We start from the raw sequence: 18,932 nt of genomic DNA on the forward strand, positions 1-18,932 counted from the left end.
AAGGGTGTTGCCTTCATGCTGGGGTGGGCAACCTGTGGCCCAGGACTGCAACTGACATCATCCCCAATCATTGGCCATGCAGGCTGTAGTGATGGGAACTGGTGCCCAACAATATTTGGAGTAGTACACAGGTTTCTCTCTCACCATGCACCATGCCCTGATTTGACCTTGTTCATTAGTGTGTTCATCATTCTTTGTTTTATAATTCACTTAAAATGTAAAGATTTTAAGACTGGTGTTGCTGGTCCCCGTTTCGTGTCAGTGTTCAAAGTCACAGGTGTTATATAGTCCTGACTATTTTGCCAATGCCTAACTTTATTTTGTAGTAACGGATTTCAAAACAACTTTTACGGGGTGGGGGCGGGAATAAAATGTTTAAAAATGAAAGTTCTATTTTTTAAAAAAAATCCTTTCCCAAAACACTGGGGCTGGATGTTTGTCTAATCCAACATGGAGTTCTCCTACTCTGTCAGAAGGGCCATCAAATAATTGGTCAAAGTATTAGAATACCCAGCAATAAATACTAAAAAGGCACAACATTAAATAAATTACAAGATGGATCGACCACATTTCAAACAAAACGTTTTCCGAAGCAGTTTCCCGAAGTTATCTGTGTTTGCAGACAAAACTTTACACAGAATTGTGAATGTTTGGTTTTCAGTATCTAAGTACCAGTTATAAAATATATTTTACGTAGAGGTAACATTGGATTTCTCTGGTCAAAAATCAAGAAAAGAAAATGAGGCACAGCCCGTTTTAATGTGATTGTAAGAGAAAAATCCTTTCAGGATTAAAGCAACAACTAATAGCAACATTACTGTGAAATAAAGCCCCTTTCATCCTCCCCCCCCCCCTTTGCACGTTAGTTTTGGGTGTATCCCACAGTACTAATCCCAGTTGGCACAAAGCAATTCTATCTTGCATAACAGCCACAGAGATTCATGAACTGCAGTTACTACCAAGCAGGAAGAGATCAATGGATGAAAAACTACAGATATTTTGTGTTGAACTTGGTTCAACAGCCTCTCACCTGGAGCATTAACAATAGCTTAAGCCATTTTCTTGACAAGGACATGGCTTGCAACTCATAGCATGTTTTTTCATGGCTGGAGAACTCTTAACATATTTTAACTCATTGTGCAACTAGAGCAACAGATTAGGACCATGTGACCCTCCAGTTTACTCCAATTCCCATCAGCCCCACCCAGAGATGCACATTCCACAAGGCAGTGGGCACAATCCAGACTAAGGGCCTCTCCACACTTACCATTTACAGAACAGTTGCTGGTCGATCCAACATTTTTAAAAGTGAATACAGTCGTACCTTGGAAGTCGAACGGAATCCAAAACGTCCGGAAACCAAAGAGCGGCTTCTGATTGGCTGCAGGAAACTCCTGCAGCCAATCGGAAGCCGCAGAAGCCCTGTCGGATGTTCAGGTTCCAAAGAAAGTTCGCAAACCGGAACACTCACTTCCAGGTTTGTGGCATTCAGGAGCCAAAATGTCCGAGTACCAAGCCCAAGTACCGAGTACCAAGCCCAAGTACTGAGTTCGGGATCCAAGGTATGACTGTATGTAACTAATTGTCTGCATCTTTGGCCACAGTCATTATTAGAGAGTGAGTGTGGAGTTTTCCTTTCCACGCTAATGGAGGGTTCTGCCCAAACTGAGAAAAGTTCCATGGCTGTAGTCACTCTCCTAATGTAGCCTTAACATCCTTCCAGGCAATTATTGTTGGTGCTATGAGCCTGCACATGGGGATAGCACTTTTGCGATTTATTTATATTTAAAATTATGCCTACTGTTCAAGAATACAGTGGTACCTCAGTTTAAGTACTTAATTCGTTCCAGAGGTCCGTACTTAACCTGAAACTGTTCTTAACCTGAAACACCACTTTAGCTAATGGGACCTCCTGCTGCCGCCGCGCCACCAGAGCCTGATTTCTGTTCTCATCCTGAAGCAAAGTTCTTAACCTGAAGCACTATTTCTGGGTTAGCAGAGTTTGTAACCTGAAGTGTATGTAACCTGAGGTACCACTGTACTGATCTTGTGGGGGTAGAGGAGATTAGAAAAGGAACTACATGTTTGCCTGAACAATGGTGACTCTGGTTATTGTGATGAAATTTTGTATGCAGCTCATGACTGCTGCCAAGGCCATCATTTCTATCTGTCATGTATCTCCTTTGAACTGAGCTCATAAACTTAACATCTTCCACTGGCTTGAGGGAAGGGGCATAAAAAAATTGTCTGCCAAATCTAGGGCTCCCATACACCCGGAATTTCGTGGACATAGCTGGGATTCGGCCATTGTAACTAACACCCGGGCGGAAAATCTCTGAATGAAAAAGCAGGGTTTTGAGTACAATATCTGGGAATATTAGCTGAAGGACGCTGACATTGTGTGGCAACATGCCTCAAAATCCCCCAAACCCCAGCAACTATTCCACTATAAATGGTAGGTATGGGGAGGCCCTAGGTTACTTGCAGATGTCCCACTGAAAAGCGCTATAGAAAGTTAATCATGACTAACTTAGTGCCCTCTAAAATACATGGGACAATTAACTTATCCTGGAATCTAACCTAATGTGTTCTGATTTTGCCACTGTCCAGAGGTGCACGAAAACTCTGCTTACCTAAATGCATCTTAGAATAATTGTACAGAATGGTAAAGTTCAAGGAAGCTAAAAAGAGAGCAAGCTAAATACACTTTGTTGAAGACAAACAGGATTAGAGGCGAATCGAAACATGTTTTGAAGTGTTTTCCAGCAATGCTTAGTAAGCATTTTAACTGAAGGCAGAATCGCTTTCCTGTGTTCAGTAACTAGCACTGAAAAACCATGATTTGCAAGAGAAAAAAGAACATGTAAATTCATGCTGTTTTACCATTTCGGGACTTCAGATCTCGGTGAATTACTTTGACTGGAGCCTCCATATGCAAATAGTGCATTCCTAAAAGGAAATGGTTTTTAAAAAGAAAGGAAGAAAATCTATATTATAACATGATCACGTCTTATCAGCACTTGCAATGGCTTCTTCACAAGCCAAATGCAAATCTTGGAGCAATTCATGTATTTCAATTCTGTGGTGAGGAAGACACACATTCAAATAAAAAAAAATACTCAGTGAAGGAAAGGGTATGTGCATTTTTCACGAACGGCTACATAGCACAAGTCTCTCCCCCTCCCCAAAGTAGAAAGTGAGCAGGCCTTCAATTATTTATGTATAGCCTTTATACCGTATTTTTCCGTGTATAACATGCCCCTGAGTATAAGACGCCCCCAATCGTATGCCTGCTCACCGCCAGCAGGTGGAAATCGCCCAACCAATTGCCGCTGACAATCTCCTAATCACGGTGATTGGGCCAATCGCCCACACCCCCAATGCACTACCCATGTATAAGAGAAGCCCAAAATTTTAAACTTTTTTTTAAAAGAAAAAACCCTTGTCTTATACATGGAAAAGTACGGTATGCCACATTTCTGTCAAGGCATCCTAGGTAGTATACAATTTTAAAATCCTAAAATGAATGGTTAACTATATGTTGTAAGCCACCCAGAGTGGCTGGGGAAACCCAGCCAGATGGGTGGGGTATAAATAATAAAATTACTATTAATAATAATAATAATAATAATAATAATAATAATAATAATAGAGTCATCCTAGGCCAGGCATGGCCAAACTTGGCACTCCAGCTGTTTTGAGACCACAATTCACATCACCCCTGACCACTGGTCCTGTTAGCTAGGGATGATGGGAGTTGTAGTCCCAAAACAGCTGGAGGGCCAAGTTTGCCTGGCCTAGGCCAACTGTTGACACAATTTCCCAGTCCTGGGCTAGAGTCTTAAGCAGCCACTAAAGAAGGTGGGATGCAGTTGGTCCAATGGTTCTGTCAGGCCTTTGCTGGTTCTGTCAGAGTCTATATTACATTAGTAATATATTTGCATTTTATGATGCTCGATCAATCTTTAAAAAGCTTTTTTCTGCCCAGCTCAAATATTGACAATGACCCCTTTTCTCCCTACAGGGAAGTCATTCTCATGAAGCCTTTTGCCCTACAAAGATGCCATATAAGGAAAATGGGAATATTACTTATGAACACAAGCTCAGAAGAAGAACAGCAGAAATAAATAAATTCTGTAGGTATTTCCAGAGCCGTAGCTATGGGGGGGGGGCTAGCCGGGGGTTTTGCCCCAGGTAAAGCCTCCACAGGGGCGCCATTGAGGCTCCCAGTCTCTGTGTGTTTACGCATGCAAATGCACATGGGAGGTGTCAAACCGGGTCTTTGACACGGGTGAAATAAACTATCTCCTTAAACTACACCCTGTGCCAAGCATCTGGTAAATCAAGATTCACTAGTAGGTCTTGGAAGAAGAAGAAGAAGAGTTTGGATTTGATATCTCACTTTATCACTACCCTAAGGAGTCTCAAAGCGGCTAACATTCTCCTTTCCCTTCCTCCCCCACAACAAGCACTCTGTGAGGTGAGTGGGGCTGAGAGACTTTAAAGAAGTGTGACTAGCCCAAGGTCACCCAGCAGCTGCATGTGGAGGAGCGGAGACGCGAACCCAGTTCACCAGATTACGAGACTACCGCTCTTAACCACTACACCACACTGGCACCACACTGGAAGCTTTCGTGGAAGATAACCAAGTTGATAGCACTGGAGAATGTGAACAATTCAGACTAAGGATTAAAGATATTGTTGCTCCTTTTTTCAAATTATTGCAATAAATTTCCCTTTGTTACCAATGAATCTCACTTACCTTTAGCTATATCAGTTGCCCAGGTCATTATATGATCCATATCCATCTCTTCGCTTCTGTTGCTATTTATGTAGTCATACAGTGATCCAGCAGAAGCATATTCTGTGAAGAAATAGCACACATATTTAAAAAAGGCTTTGTCTAATGCTGGACAGGTGAACGGTGATGTTTGGCTTTCCTAATGAAAAGCATTTACATGAGGAGCATGCTTTGAATGCATGCAAATGGGGAGTTGACTGTACTGGAGAGTCACACAGGGCCTTTAAAGGTGTGTGCTCTCTGAAAATTTTCAGCAATAATCCACCAATTCTGGCAGGAGGGCCTTATCAGACTCCGTTCAGCCTTCTGGTGCTGATATAAAAGACAAATTTTGGATTCTGTGGTGTGTTCTGAAGTACATTTCCAGTTCATGCAGGACCTTTAAAGGTAAAGGTAAAGGGACCCCTGACAATTAGGTCCAGTCGTGGCCAACTCTGGGGTTGCGGCGCTCATCTCGCTTTATTGGCCGAGAGAGCCGGCGTACAGCTTCCGGGTCATGTGGCCAGCATGACTAAGCCGCTTCTGGCGAACCAGAGCAGTGCACAGAAACGCCGTTTACCTTCCCACCGGAGCGGTACCTATTTATCTACTTGCACTTTGAGGTGCTTTCGAACTGCTAGGTTGGCAGGACCAGAGACCGAGCAACGGGAGCTCACCCCGTCGCAGGGATTCGAACCGCCGATCTTCTGATCGGCAAGTCCTAGGCTCTGTGGTTTAACCCACAGCGCCACCTGCGTTCCTCGCAGGACATTTAGGTTCATAAAATTTCAACTAAACCAAGTGCCATCTCTGAAACTTCTTAAGATCTACCACTTCTTATTTCCCAGAATTGTTTTTGCACGCAGCACTGTAAACTGTTCCCTGGGTTCATGTTCTGACAAAATACTTTTAAAAATATACAAATCAGCAAAGACTCTCTAACACATAATGCTTCTTCATTTCAGTTATTGCTGCTTTATAAGCTGTTCATCCTGTTTTTGCAGTTCCATTGCTTTGCTCTTCCAAGCACATCCATGTGCTGTGTTTCGTATACATCACATGCTTCAAATTACATACCCTTCAACCAAGGACTTGTGTAAACTGTTCATACAACAGTTTGGCCAATTAAGAGAGATAAAGAGGTGTAAACAACTCACATAAAAGTAAGGATATTTGCACTGCTGTCTTTGAGGAGGACCTACACATGTCAAGCAAATTTGTATTTAATTTAAAATATAATCATAGATTTGTAGAGTTGAAAGGGACCTCGAGGGTCATCTCATCCAACCCCCTTTGATGCAGGAATATGCAGCTGTCCCACACAAAAATCAAACCTGCAACCACAGCAATATTAGCACCACGCTCTAACCAATGGAACTATCCATCTAGTTTATGTGTTGTAAAAAAGGAATAACTTTGATTTATTAAAAACAGTTAGCATGCCCTCCATGAATATGTCTAACATACTTTTAAAAAGTCCTCCAAGTTGGTAGCCGTTATTACATCTTGTGAGAGTTCACGCCATAGTTTAACTATGCATGAAGAACTAATTTTGCTCTGCTGCTCTGAATCTTCCAACACTCAGCTCCATTGTGTGGTCCTAGTTTTACGAGGATGAGAGAAACACATGCAGTCTCTATGCAGTTTCCCATACCGTGCATAATTGTATACATCGCTATTAAGTTCTCGCTCACCCCACTTATTCACCTTTTTTTTCTATCCTAAAAAGCCCCAATGTTCTAAGAGAACAAGGGAGAAGTTCACGGGTTTTTTTCTAGAAAAAATAGCACCGGTTACAACCTTTCTTTATTGGTGGTGGGGCATTCTTTCTGAGGTGTACACTCAGTATTTCAAAGGCATTATCATATTGACAGTCTTATTTTCAATCTCCTTCCTAACAATCCTTTTTAAGTGGGAGATACAGCAATCAGCAGTCCAAGTGCAGGAACAGTTGTTGGATCTCACTCTGTGCAATATGTGTTTTCAGAGATTGGAAGGAAGGCAAAGGGCACTAAACCCTAGGGCTTAATCTGAAGACTGGCCTGTAAACTCCTGGGAGTATTCCGTAGCCATTGTAGCACAGATGCCAGGGCAGGGCGCAAAGTATAAAATATAACTGCAGAAAGAACTATTTTTAGACAGAAGCACACTGGTGTTGTGAGCAGTGTTAAACAGAGAAAGGAGTTAAAACTTTCTGGCCATTAAAACTACACAAAAGTAGTAATACACTGGTCACTGCAAATACAGATACAGTGGTACCTCGGGTTACAGACGCTTCAGGTTACAGACTCCGCTAACCCAGAAATAGTACCTCGGGTTAAGAACTTTGCTTCAGGATGAGAACAGAAATTGCGCTGCGGTGGTCCGGCAGCAGCAGGAGGCCCCATTAGCTAAAGTGGTACCTCAGGTTAAGAACAGTTGCAGGTTAAGAACGGACTTCCAGAACAAATTACCGTATTTTTTGCACCATAACACTCACTTTTTTCCTCCTAGAAAGTAAGGGGAAATGTCTGTGCGTGTTATGGAGGAAATGCCTATGGGTGGCATGCCTACGGATTTTCCTCCTCTAAAAACTACGTGCGTGTTATGGTTGGGTGCGTGTTATAGAGCGAAAAATACGGTAAGTTCTTAGCACAAGATACCACTGTACCTAGCATTTCAGAAACAATAAGAGCTTCTTAAATGTAAAACACATACACCCAGGGCCTGATTTTGGTTTGATGAGGCCTTAAGCTACTGAAGGTAATGGGGCCCTTTATATGTCCAGCTGTCCTTTGTCAACAACAAATTGTCGCTGTTCTTTTTGTGTTGAATATATGCTATATGGTAATTTATGGACCTAATAGGTATCTAAAGCCATTTGCACATAACAAAAGTATGTATTTTATCAAAGTAATTGTTGAACTGAAAAGTAGTTAAGAAGAAGTATATTAATAGTGAAATACAATTAAGAAGAAGTATATTTTTGGGGAGCCCTCAAGAGAGTGGGGCCCTAAGCTACAGCTTGTTTAGCTTATACGTAAATCCAGCACTGCATAAACCACAAAAGGAAGGCTTGTAACTTACCCGTAACTATGCCATAGTTGGGGGGTTCGAGAACAGCTCCATAAAACTGAATGATGTTTTTGTGGCTGAGCACGCTGAGGATTTCTGCCTGTTCAAAATACAGAAAATGTTAAGTTGTCAATGTAAAACTGTGTACGGTTCCAGAATGCACCTATAGTAAACATTTAAATCAAACTATCTCTGAATCCATCTCTTTCACAAACAAGATTTGAATATGCAAAGAATGCACGCCGGGTTAAACGGTGGACACTCAGTAACACTTCTGAGAATCAACCACCTTCACATCCTTGAGTAAGGCTTTGTAAGTATCATCAACCAACAGTTTCATAATTTGGAAGTATGAAAGCCATTAAATTGCAAGTTCTATCTTCAGGTGGTTGAGCTGTCACTCTAGAGGCCTTTTCCTGTCTCGATAAATACACAGATGCAACACCCTTCAATGGCTACACAATAAGAGACAAGGGGGCTTATTTCTTACCAAACTACTGTAGAGACAGAAGTCAACAGTAAACAGGGGTGGCACATCCCATTTCACTGCCGCCCTCTCACTGCCTCCCCTCTGGTAGAACCACACCTCTCTTACCGGTGAGATCTTGCCAGAAACCAGTGCCAATGCCAGTGGTGGTGAGGCAGGCACTGCCTCTTGGGCTTCTGCGACTCGAGGCAGGCAACTCACCTTGCCTCATCGGTGGGCTGGGACTGGAGGTCAATGTACTTGTAGACTGATTTTACCTTTTACAGATTAATTTTCTGTAAAAGGCTGTACACATGCCACCAGCATCCACCAAAAATCAGGAACATTATGTTTCACCCAGAAAAGATGAAAAAATGCTCTACAAGTTGAATGGCAAGAACAATGAAAATTGCCACAACATACATAAATTTACATTTTCCTTCTGGCTGAACGTATTTGTGAAAACTCCATTTTGAAAATAAACTCCATTCGGCTACCAGATCAACCAACCAACATTGTGTTTAATATATCAGCTAAATTTCACAGCGTGAAGCACTCTCTCATGCCACAAAATTACAGGGTTAGACGTGTTTAACTATGCTAGCACTCTGATTAGCAGAACATCACTAAGTGCTTACTAATATTTATCACTGTTTCACGTGAGAGTTGATTAGTTATATGGTTCGAAAATATTTGCCACATTCATGTGAAGAACGCTAAAATGATTTAGAAAGGATTGAAGGCAGGTAAGGAAAGAAATGGAACCCAAACGTTCTCCAGAATTTTAAGGATCAGTAACAATTTAAACCTGGCAAAGTTTTATCTGTTAACTGTCCCTCACAATGTTTTATGGAAGTTACTTCTTCTCTACCATCTGCTGCTCAATCCTGATGGTGTCGGGGGTTACAGCAGGATAATGCCAGCATATAAACACCCTTGTTGTCACAATGCTAGAACTTCCTAGTTGCATAACCAAAAGCAAAAGCAAAAACAAACAACAACAGAACAGGAGAAACAAGAGATTGGCAGACCATCACCAGCCACTTCTGCAAAAACTCTGGCCGCACTGCGCCCCAATGACAACCCCACAGTACCCACGGCAGTAGCACACCAATCAACACATGACGATGGCAGGGCCACCATGATTATACATCACAGAACCCAGCCCACCTCTCACTCAACACAATGCGCTAATTCAGACCCAGAAAGAGGTCACAGAACCACACGTATCAGACAGAAGCCTCCATGATTAGGAGAAGAGAAACGAACACCTGCCACCACAAATTCCAAGACTCTTCTCAAACCCTGTGGAATCCCAAACATAGCTGGCCCTTTCAATACCAAACTGTTTCTAGCCACTTATCTTAAGCACTGATATAGAGTAAAAGTAAGAGATTGACCATGAACCCCACATAGATGTAAAGGATCTGATCTTCATCAGAGAGTTAACACTCAAACAACCAAGATCACAAGGCTTCCTGTCTACCGCAATGTAATATGTGAGCAAATCCTTAGCCCACAAACCCCAATGTGGAGAGGCTTTAGATGAGCAGAAGGACATACCTTTCATCACATGCAGAATGCCCAGGGTTCAATCTCAGCATCTCCAGGTAAGGCTGGGAAAGACTCATGACCGAGGCCTTGGAGACCTGGTGAGTCACTATAGAAGAGGGTTTCCCAAACTTGGGTTGACAGCTGTTTTGGACTACAGCTCACATCATTCCTAGCAAGCAGGACCAGTGGACAGGGATGATGGGAACTGTAGTCTAAAAACGGCAGCAAAACCAAGTTTGGGAAACCTTGCCTGGATAGACAATATACTGAGCTGGATGGACCAATCATAAAAGGCAGCTTCCTTTCTTCTTAAGTCTTATTCCAACCACATAGGGATGATGAAGCTATGCCTGTCTTGCTCAAAAGTAAGTGGTTTGGGGGATTATAAACTTTCACCCTAATCCCACAGATGTTCAGACCTTGTTGTTGTTTAGTCGTTTAGTCGTGTCCGACTCTTCGTGACCCCATGGACCAGAGCACGCCAGGCACTCCTGTCTTCCACTGCCTCCTGCAGTTTGGTCAGACCCATGTTTGTAGCTTCGAGAACACTGTCCAACCATCTCGTCCTCTGTCGTCCCCTTCTCCTTGTGCCCTCCATCTTTCCCAACATCAGGGTCTTTTCCAGGGACTCTTCTCTTCTCATGAGGTGGCCAAAGTATTGGAGCCTCAGCTTCAGGATCTGTCCTTCCAGTGAGCACTCAGGGCTGATTTCCTTCAGAATGGATAGGTTTGATCTTCTTGCAGTCCATGGGACTTTCAAGAGTCTCCTCCAGCACCTTAATTCAAAAGCATCAATTCTTCGGCGATCAGCCTTCTTTATGGTCCAGCTCTCACTTCCATACATTACTACTGGGAAAACCATAGCTTTAACCATACGGGCCTTTGTTGGCAAGGTGATGTCTCCGTTCACACCTATGACAGCACAAACCACAGTATGTGCCATCAATCTCATCTTATGAAAGGCATTAGTGAAAGGGTTGTCTTAGCATTATTATCTTAACCAACAGCTATCGTGATTCTTAGGATATATGAGATACGTCAGCTGCACTGATGCAGCTAATTCTGTTGCAGTTAAAAGGCTCACCCACCACTGTTCACAAGCCCCAGGCCGCTCTCCGTGCAAGCATATGCTACTTTGCAATGGTAGCTGCCGCCAGCACACATGTGGTTGTTTTGCCACAAGTTACCAGCAGTGTGGTAAACTGGGACATTGTGCCAAAGCTGCAGTGCTTGCACCTCACTCCACACAGTGGTTATTTGCCATGGGGAAAGCTCAACTCCTTAGTCCACCAGAGGGTTTCTCTCCTCTTCATAAATGGTCTTTACTATTCAATTGCCTCAAATCTTGGGGAGCAAGTTTTTCCAATTGCTGTCCAATTTAAAATATTATTCGTACAGCCACTATATAGACTTATCTTCTTCTCATACTAGGCAAAGCAGAGGGGAAACTGCACGATGCACAGTTTGTGGCTATTTTATACCCACAAAATCTGGTCTGCCATCTGTTTCATTGAGGCCACTGCTCTTTCTCTCCAACTGCAAAATGAAACTGCCATATAAAAACCCAGACAGCATGTTTACTTAGATAGGCTCATTACTTCTCGGAATCTTTTTTCTTTCTTTCTTTTCAGGAAATAAAACATTTAAACAAAAGCCAGTTGGGTACGTTTGCTGAAAAGTGAGCTAGGCACCAGAAGTTCCAAAATACATAAATAAAATTAATGGAATATGTTCCCTATAATCCATTCTGAGCCACAGTGGACCCTGCTTGGAACTCGTAACTGCCCATGTATTCCAGATGCCACTGCCAGAGTTTAAAGAACACAGGGGAAAAACAGCACACAGGAGACAGAGTTTGAAGCAAGAAACACAAGAACGCTCTTGTAGTGCCGTGGTCCCTGTCCAAATCAGCTCCCCCACAGGGCAGTAGTTCCCTAAATTTTGGGCTCACTGCCCCCTTGATTCCTTAAATTCATCCCCAGTGCTGCCTACCCTACCCTATAAAAAGCATTATGCAAATAGCGCTTTTCATGGTCCACTAAGAAACCCAGCTTTTACTTATACCACAAAAATCCAACTTTTGTAAAAGATCCAGAATGGATTCTCAATATTTTCAGTTGTGTGACATGTGTACAAGTATCATCCTGCATTTTCTGTGGGAGTTGTTGAGTTTTTGACTTTTGGGGTGCCAGATTATGTTTTGAGCTATTTTTAAGGAAATTCACCAAAATCTACACTTTCAACATGGGTTGCCATACATCCAGATTTCCCCAGACATGTCAGCGATATCCACCTGGACACTGTTTACGACAGCCGAATCCCAGTTAGGTCTGGGAAATTCCGAACATATGGCAACCCTAAACACCAGAGAATAGAGCTACTTGGCATGTGCAGAATTGTGGACAATTCCACTCATGTGTTGCTTTTTCTGCTAATTGTAACAGCGGCATATGATTTCTACACTGCACACAAAGCCCTTGGGGGAGACCAGGATTTCTATCTAACAATGCCCTTAGGGCAAATGCACGAGACTTGTGCAGATTTTCATACCTGAAAAGTTATATTATATCAAATTATGTTCCACTAAAATGTCCTATTGGTCTTTGATAAGGCAAGTGCTGGCTAATTTTCTCAGCACTGGGGCCAAAGTGTGCAGTGTTGGGAAGCTAGGCATCTTGGACAGAATAATCCATTGTCTAACAAAGATTCTCTTTCTCTACTTCATGAACAGCAACATGTCTTGAGAAATTGAGAATGCTCCCCTACAGCGTTCATCAATGGACTGCCCTCCAGATGTTTTCATCAGTGGCAATGGTGATCCCCTACGCCTCACCCTAAGCGCATCATAGTCTCAGTTAAGTTCTGATTTTTAATGCAACCCAAGTGAATATACATTTCACTTCCATAAACCACGGGAACCCTTCTTGCAATGCGTTCCAATAAATAATACATTTCTGGATACATAAGTATGACTATCTTGGGCACATCACTTTTAAGGCACCACTAATAAGCATCTGGGACGTGGGTGGTGCTGTGGGTTAAACCACAGAGCCTAGGACTTGCCGATCAGAAGGTCGGCGGTTCGAATCCCCGCGACGGGGTGAGCTCCCATTGCTCGGTCCCTGCTCCTCCCAACCTAGCAGTTCAAAAGCACGTCAAAGTGCAAGTAGATAAATAGGTACCGCTCCAGCAGGAAGGTAAACGCCATTTCCGTGCGCTGCTCTGGTTCGCCAGAAGCGGCTTAGTCATGCTGGCCACATGACCCGGAAGCTGTACGCCGTCTCCCTCGGCCAATAAAGTGAGATGAGCGCCGCAACCCCAGAGTCGGCCACGACTGGACCTAATGGTCAGGGGTCCTTTAATAAGCATCTTGAGACTTTATTTAGCCTCTGTGGATGTTCAATTTGATTGCAAAAGGAAAAAAAAAATCAAAGACACCCATTTTAACATAAAGTTGCACAATACCTTAATTTATAGCTTAGTATTGAGTCACTGTGGCTTTGCCATAGTTGTGCTATTGCCTAACTTGAAATCTAGCGCTTGGGCAACTTGTGAACAAAGTGAGAAAGAAAGAATGAAAGGCAGACAAAGTACCTTCCTTTCTTCGGCAAAACCTTTAAAAACTTCTCACTCTTGAAATTGAGAGAAATTCTATGGACTTTATGCATCCTGAGGTAAAGTTCTTAACCCGAGATACTACTTCCGGGTTAGCGGAGTCTGTAACCCAAAGTGTTTGTAACCTGAGGTGTTTGTAACCCGAGGTTCCACTGTATATTAATAAGTAGATTGGTTTGCTGAAAAGAATCCATTTTGCTTCAGAGATTTGACTGAATTCAAACTTTACCACAGTCAGAATCACACTGAAGTTTCCATTTTTCAGATCTCACTTCTTCAGAAAAGAACATTTTCTTGAGAACATAGTCCCCCCCCCCCACTTTTTTTTTACATTAAAATTAAGATTTCATCCTTATTTCTTCTTTTAAGCACAGTGGAAAGGACTGGGTTTTCTCCTCTATATTCCAACCAAGCCGAAGGACAGAATCTTCACTCAAAGCTCACAATCAAAGAGACCTCTCCATCGCTTCTCAATTTATCTATTGCCACAATTCTCTTTTAAAAGGGGTATCTGGCAATAGAACCTGAACACAGGGATTTTAAAAAAGCATCGGGCAGAAATATACCTGTCAAAATCCGATTGTGGTCCAAATCCAACCAGCTGTTAAGCGGAGCAATAAGAACGCGCGCACACTTCTGCCTAATAAAATTTGAATCAAACACTTTGCATCTGATTCTCCATGTGAGCTTTTATGCAAACTTCTAAAGTGCAAGGAATCCTGGGGTGGAAAAGCTATTCTGAGAGCTTTCACATAGTTCATATAATTAGGGAAACCACTTCCTTTGATTGTAAGTGTTCAAAACAGCTGAATTTCTGCTATCAAAGGAACTCTATGATTTGGGTCATCTCTTTCACTTCCTCTTTCATGTTTCTCAGGATGAGAGGTGAGAGGCTGTGGAGCACATTATTGGGGGAAAAATTCACTTTTTGTTTTAAGGATTGAACTTGGACTATTCAAAAGGTTGTCATTTGGGAGCGATCTTTCTTCCCCTCCTTCTGTTTCCTTCTTTTTCTGTTGAGGTCCTTCAGTAGTGTTAGTGAACGCAGTCCAAAATGCCAATTTAAGACTCAGAGAAAACTGGTTTATATGGTTCATAAAGAAAGCAATTTTTTATACATTTTTTTATTTTGCTTTGTACGGTTTGGGATGAATGTGTAATTGGAAGGGGCAGAAACTGGCAAGGTCTTAGTCTCTCCATCTTCATTTCCTTTGGCAGTTCTAAACACTGGCTGAGCCAGAAGAAGAAGAATAAAAAATATATGAAAAGCGTAAAGAAAACCTTGCCTTTCAGAACAGCTATCCGTAAGTATGCCTCTTTAAAAAAAAACATGCAAGTCAAAAAGAAACCAGCTATCCTGTTTAAAGTGGGGGGAGGGTTACTAGTGCTTAAAAATCAATTATCAAAGCTGTGATAGTGTTAAGTGTCCAAAAGGCTTTCTCCTGCCAAACCACCATTCTTTGTGTGCAGAACAAATGCTCTTCCCACTCTCTCTCTTGCAATAAAAATAATTTTAAAAATGATTGCATGGAGTATCCATGTGTTTCGTAAAATCACTTTTGTATGTTTTAAAGTAGGTTTTACAGTCCTCAGGTATGGAGGCTGACCTTAGGTTTGTTGGGGAGAGTATTGTTTACTAATGTGTATAAATTACTATTGTTGATTGTTTTGAATATTTTTAGTACGTACTTTCTGCTGTGTATATTGTAATTTTGTGTTGTCAACCATACTGAGACCTTCAAGCATAGAATGGTATACAAATTTAATTTAATTTAATAATAATAATAATAATAATAATAATAATAATAATAATAATAATAATAATAATTTTTCTTGATTTTACTGTTTTATCTTTTGTAAACCACTTTGAATGTTGTTGTTGTTTTAACAAACAGGGAGTGTATACATTTTATTAAATAAATAAATTAAGCTATTTAAGCTACTGGGAATCTGTCGACTAAGGCCACAATCCAAGGCAAACTTAAGCATGTTTAAACTGATTGACTTCAATGGACTTCAGTGCAAGCCACTCCTTATTGTGCCGGGACCTTAAGGTACAGATAAGGAATTATTTCTGAGAATTATTTATTTCCTTGGTGGGATACTTGCTTAGTCTTGGAAATACCAGGTGCTTTCATTATCATACGTTCAAAATTATTTCTACAATTTTAAAGATATGAAGCTTCACTCTTTTTTTAAATGGAAGCAGGAATTCTTAGGAATCAACCAGAAAAGGGTTTCCCAAACTTGGGTCTCCAGCCATTTGTGGACTACAACTCCCACCATCCCTAGCTAGCAGGAACAGTGGTGGGGATGATGGGATTTGTAGTCCAAAAGCAGCTGGAGACCCAAGTTTGGGAAATACTGAACTAGAGCCAGTAGATGAGATTGAAGAGTCAGGCAGGAAGGTTACAGTTTACATTATATGATATGATCTCTTTTGTAAGACCATCTTCTGTGCATCATATTTCTAGTTTCCCAGTCACCTGGCCAATACATAGCACTGGTACCTGAAATCAAACACAGTACTGGATTGGTGTCATCTAAACAGGAAAGACCTAGGAGTTGGGATGGTCTCAAAATACTGGTCCTATTCAACTGCTACTTGTGCCATGGGATAAAACTGGTCCAGGCCTTTAGTTCATGCGCTCCACTCGCTATGCCTCTCCTCACACAAAAAGAAAATAATAACTATACTAGGAGACTTTTTATTTGTATGTTATATAGAGGCAGATTCTCTTAGCTGCCATTAATTTCTTTTGGGGGGAGAAATGCAGAACAAGGGTACGTTTGTGTGCAGTAAATTCAAGGTCTCTTTCCGATATCATCCTAAGCAGAATTGCAACAGCCCTTAAGTAACGCAACCGAACAGTTGCATTGGAGGGAAAAGTGAAATGTACCTTCTCTTGATAAACATGAATGCTTCTGCAAGGGGCACTCCAAAAGCCATATAAACCTTGCGGGATAAGGGAGATGCCAAGACTCACCAAAAACATATCTGGTTGGCTACCTTTTGCCCTTAACACAATTGCTGTGCCTGACCAGTTTTGTGGCAAGAACAGTAGCGCTCCTTGCAAACACTGACTTGACCTTAAATAGTCAACACTGGTTCTTGAGTATTTTTATGGTTTAGTCGAAATACTTGATCACCACACTCCTCCCCCTCTGCCCTCCCCACAAACTGCCAGGCAGCTTCCAAGGCCTATTAGGCGTCTACTCTTTCCCGTCCAGGAATGAGTAACCTAATTTGACATCTTAAGCCACTCGCTGCTTTTTAACTTGTTCATTAATTATCTCAAGTTAGGAGCAAGCGGTGAGGAGGTGACTCGATTGATGATACCTAATTATTTAAGGTGGTAAAAACAAAAAGGGATAGCAAAGAGTTCCAAAGGGCTTTCTCCAAACTGGGGGAATCTAAACACGTGTGAGGCGGTGGTTACAAAATCTCAACTTTACATAAATGCTGAGTGGGTCTAAGCTGACCATAGGTTTGTGGAGGATAGCTCAATGAAAATGTATATGAAGTGTGCAGCTGCTGGGGGGGGGGGGAATAACTCCATGTTGAGATTGTTGGGAAAGGAATAAAAAATAAAAGCTACCAATATCATAAGTTGCAGCCACACTTAGAATACTGTATACACTGCAGAAAAAGGGTAGTGTAGAGGTGGAAAAGGAAAACCAAAATGACCAAGGGGCTGCAGCAACTCCTCTATCAAGAAAAGTTACAGCATTGGGGCTTTGTTTGTTTGTTTGTTTAGAAAAAAATATAAGGGGGTATCTTACTGCAGATAACCAGCTTTATCAGTTCTCCTGGCGAATGTAACTTCCCATGCCAGCCTTGGTTTGGTTTGGTTTAGTTTCTATGTGCTTGTCTCATGAAGATCTATTTTGTTACATGGGATTATATGGATAGAATTCGATCAAAATGCTTTAAAGAAATAAAAATAAAAAGGTAAGGCTGAACTATAGTTGTTGTTGTCTAGTCGTTTAGTCGTGTCCGACTCTTTGTGGCCCCTTGGACCAGAGCAAGCCAGGCACTCCTGTCTTCCACTGCCTCCCACAGTTTGGTCAAAGTCATGTTAGTAGCTTCGAGAACACTGTCCAACCATCTCGTCCTCTGCCATCCCCTTCTCCTTGTGCCCTCCATCTTTCCCAACATCAGGGTCTTTTCCAGAGAGTCTTCTCTTCTCATGAGGTGGCCAAAGTATTGGAGCCTCAGCTTCACGATCTGTCCTTCCAGTGAGCACTCAGGGCTGATTTCCTTCAGAATGGATAGGTTTGATCTTCTCGCAGTCCATGGGACTCTCAAGAGTCTCCTCCAGCACCATATTTCAAAAGCATCAATTCTTCGGCGATCAGCCTTCTTTATGGTCCAGCTCTCACTTCCATACATCACTACTGGGAAAACCATAGCTTTAACTATACGAACTATAGTAGAGGAATATAAAAGCAGGCATAGTATAGAGAAAGAGTGGGGAGGCATTTCTTCCTCTCATAGTAATATAACTAGGGGTCATCCACTGCAGTCGGTGGAAAAATCACAAGGTATTGCTTCACACACCACAAAGTTGGTTCCGCTTTTCAGTTTCCGTTGTGTTCTCTAACTGGCAAGCATTAAAGAAGCATGTTTGTCTGCATGTGGTAAAAGTTTGAATGTTTGATAACTGGGAGGAAGGCATCTAAACATGTTTGTTCCACCCAGCACACCAGGGCTGTGAGAGACATCAGAAGCAGCCGTCCATTGAGGACATCCTTGCCTACAGGATGTGGGACTAACATCTAGCTGCTTCGGCAGCCAGGAGATTCAGTTGTGGAATGGCATTTGTTGGAAGGGGAGAAGGGAATTTAGAGACACCTGTAGTGACTATTATATCCAGTGCTATTTGCCTAGAAAAAGAGGTGCCAGAACTCACCACGAACACCTCCCTCGTTCTATTAGAATAGCCATGGCGCCCACCTGAGAGATACCAGAACGAGACGTTCTGGCGAGTTCTGGCTGGGGGAAAAAAAGCCCTGATTGTATCACTGTCTATTTTATTTTGTATCAAGAACTTTGATTAGTAGGCAGGGTATAAATAGAGGCCATGAACATTTTGCATGGGGGTTCAGTTCACAGCCCCCATGTGTCCCATCCCTGTTCCCCCCACCCACCCATTTCTCTCTCTTCCAGGTTCAAAAGGAGCCACGTGTCAGCGATCGCACATCATTTGGATGTGCCTGAAATGGCCACTGGCTGTACTCTTAAATAAAAATGAATAAACTGTGGGAAATGCTATCACAGGATGGCTCCTAACTTGGGGGGGGGGGCTTTAAAGGGGGAGATTGGACAAATTTACTGAGGATAAAGCTATCAGTACCAGTCAGATGGCTGTACAGTGGTACCTCAGGTAACAAACACTTCGGGTTACCGACTCCGATAACCCAGAAATAGTACCTTGGGTTAAGAACTTTACCTCAGAATGA

General features: G+C 42.2%; 1 protein-coding gene across 2 annotated transcripts in view; it reads right to left on the minus strand.

Moving 5' to 3' along the window:
* MAP3K20 (mitogen-activated protein kinase kinase kinase 20) overlaps positions 1 to 18,932 on the minus strand; it is a 66,411-nt gene that overhangs the window by 39,589 nt on the left and 7,890 nt on the right. For both annotated transcript variants that reach the window (XM_081181114.1, XM_081181113.1), the window contains exons 3-5: positions 7,847 to 7,934; positions 4,763 to 4,864; positions 2,884 to 2,949 (exon numbers count right to left, since the gene is read on the minus strand). In XM_081181114.1, coding sequence (XP_081037240.1) covers positions 2,884 to 2,949; positions 4,763 to 4,864; positions 7,847 to 7,934 — 256 coding nt within the window. The remainder of the gene's footprint in view (positions 1 to 2,883; positions 2,950 to 4,762; positions 4,865 to 7,846; positions 7,935 to 18,932) is intronic.

The sequence above is a fragment of the Podarcis bocagei genome (genome assembly GCF_964188305.1).
Source record: "Podarcis bocagei genome assembly, chromosome: 1".
NCBI classification, from domain to species: Eukaryota; Metazoa; Chordata; class Lepidosauria; order Squamata; family Lacertidae; genus Podarcis; species Podarcis bocagei.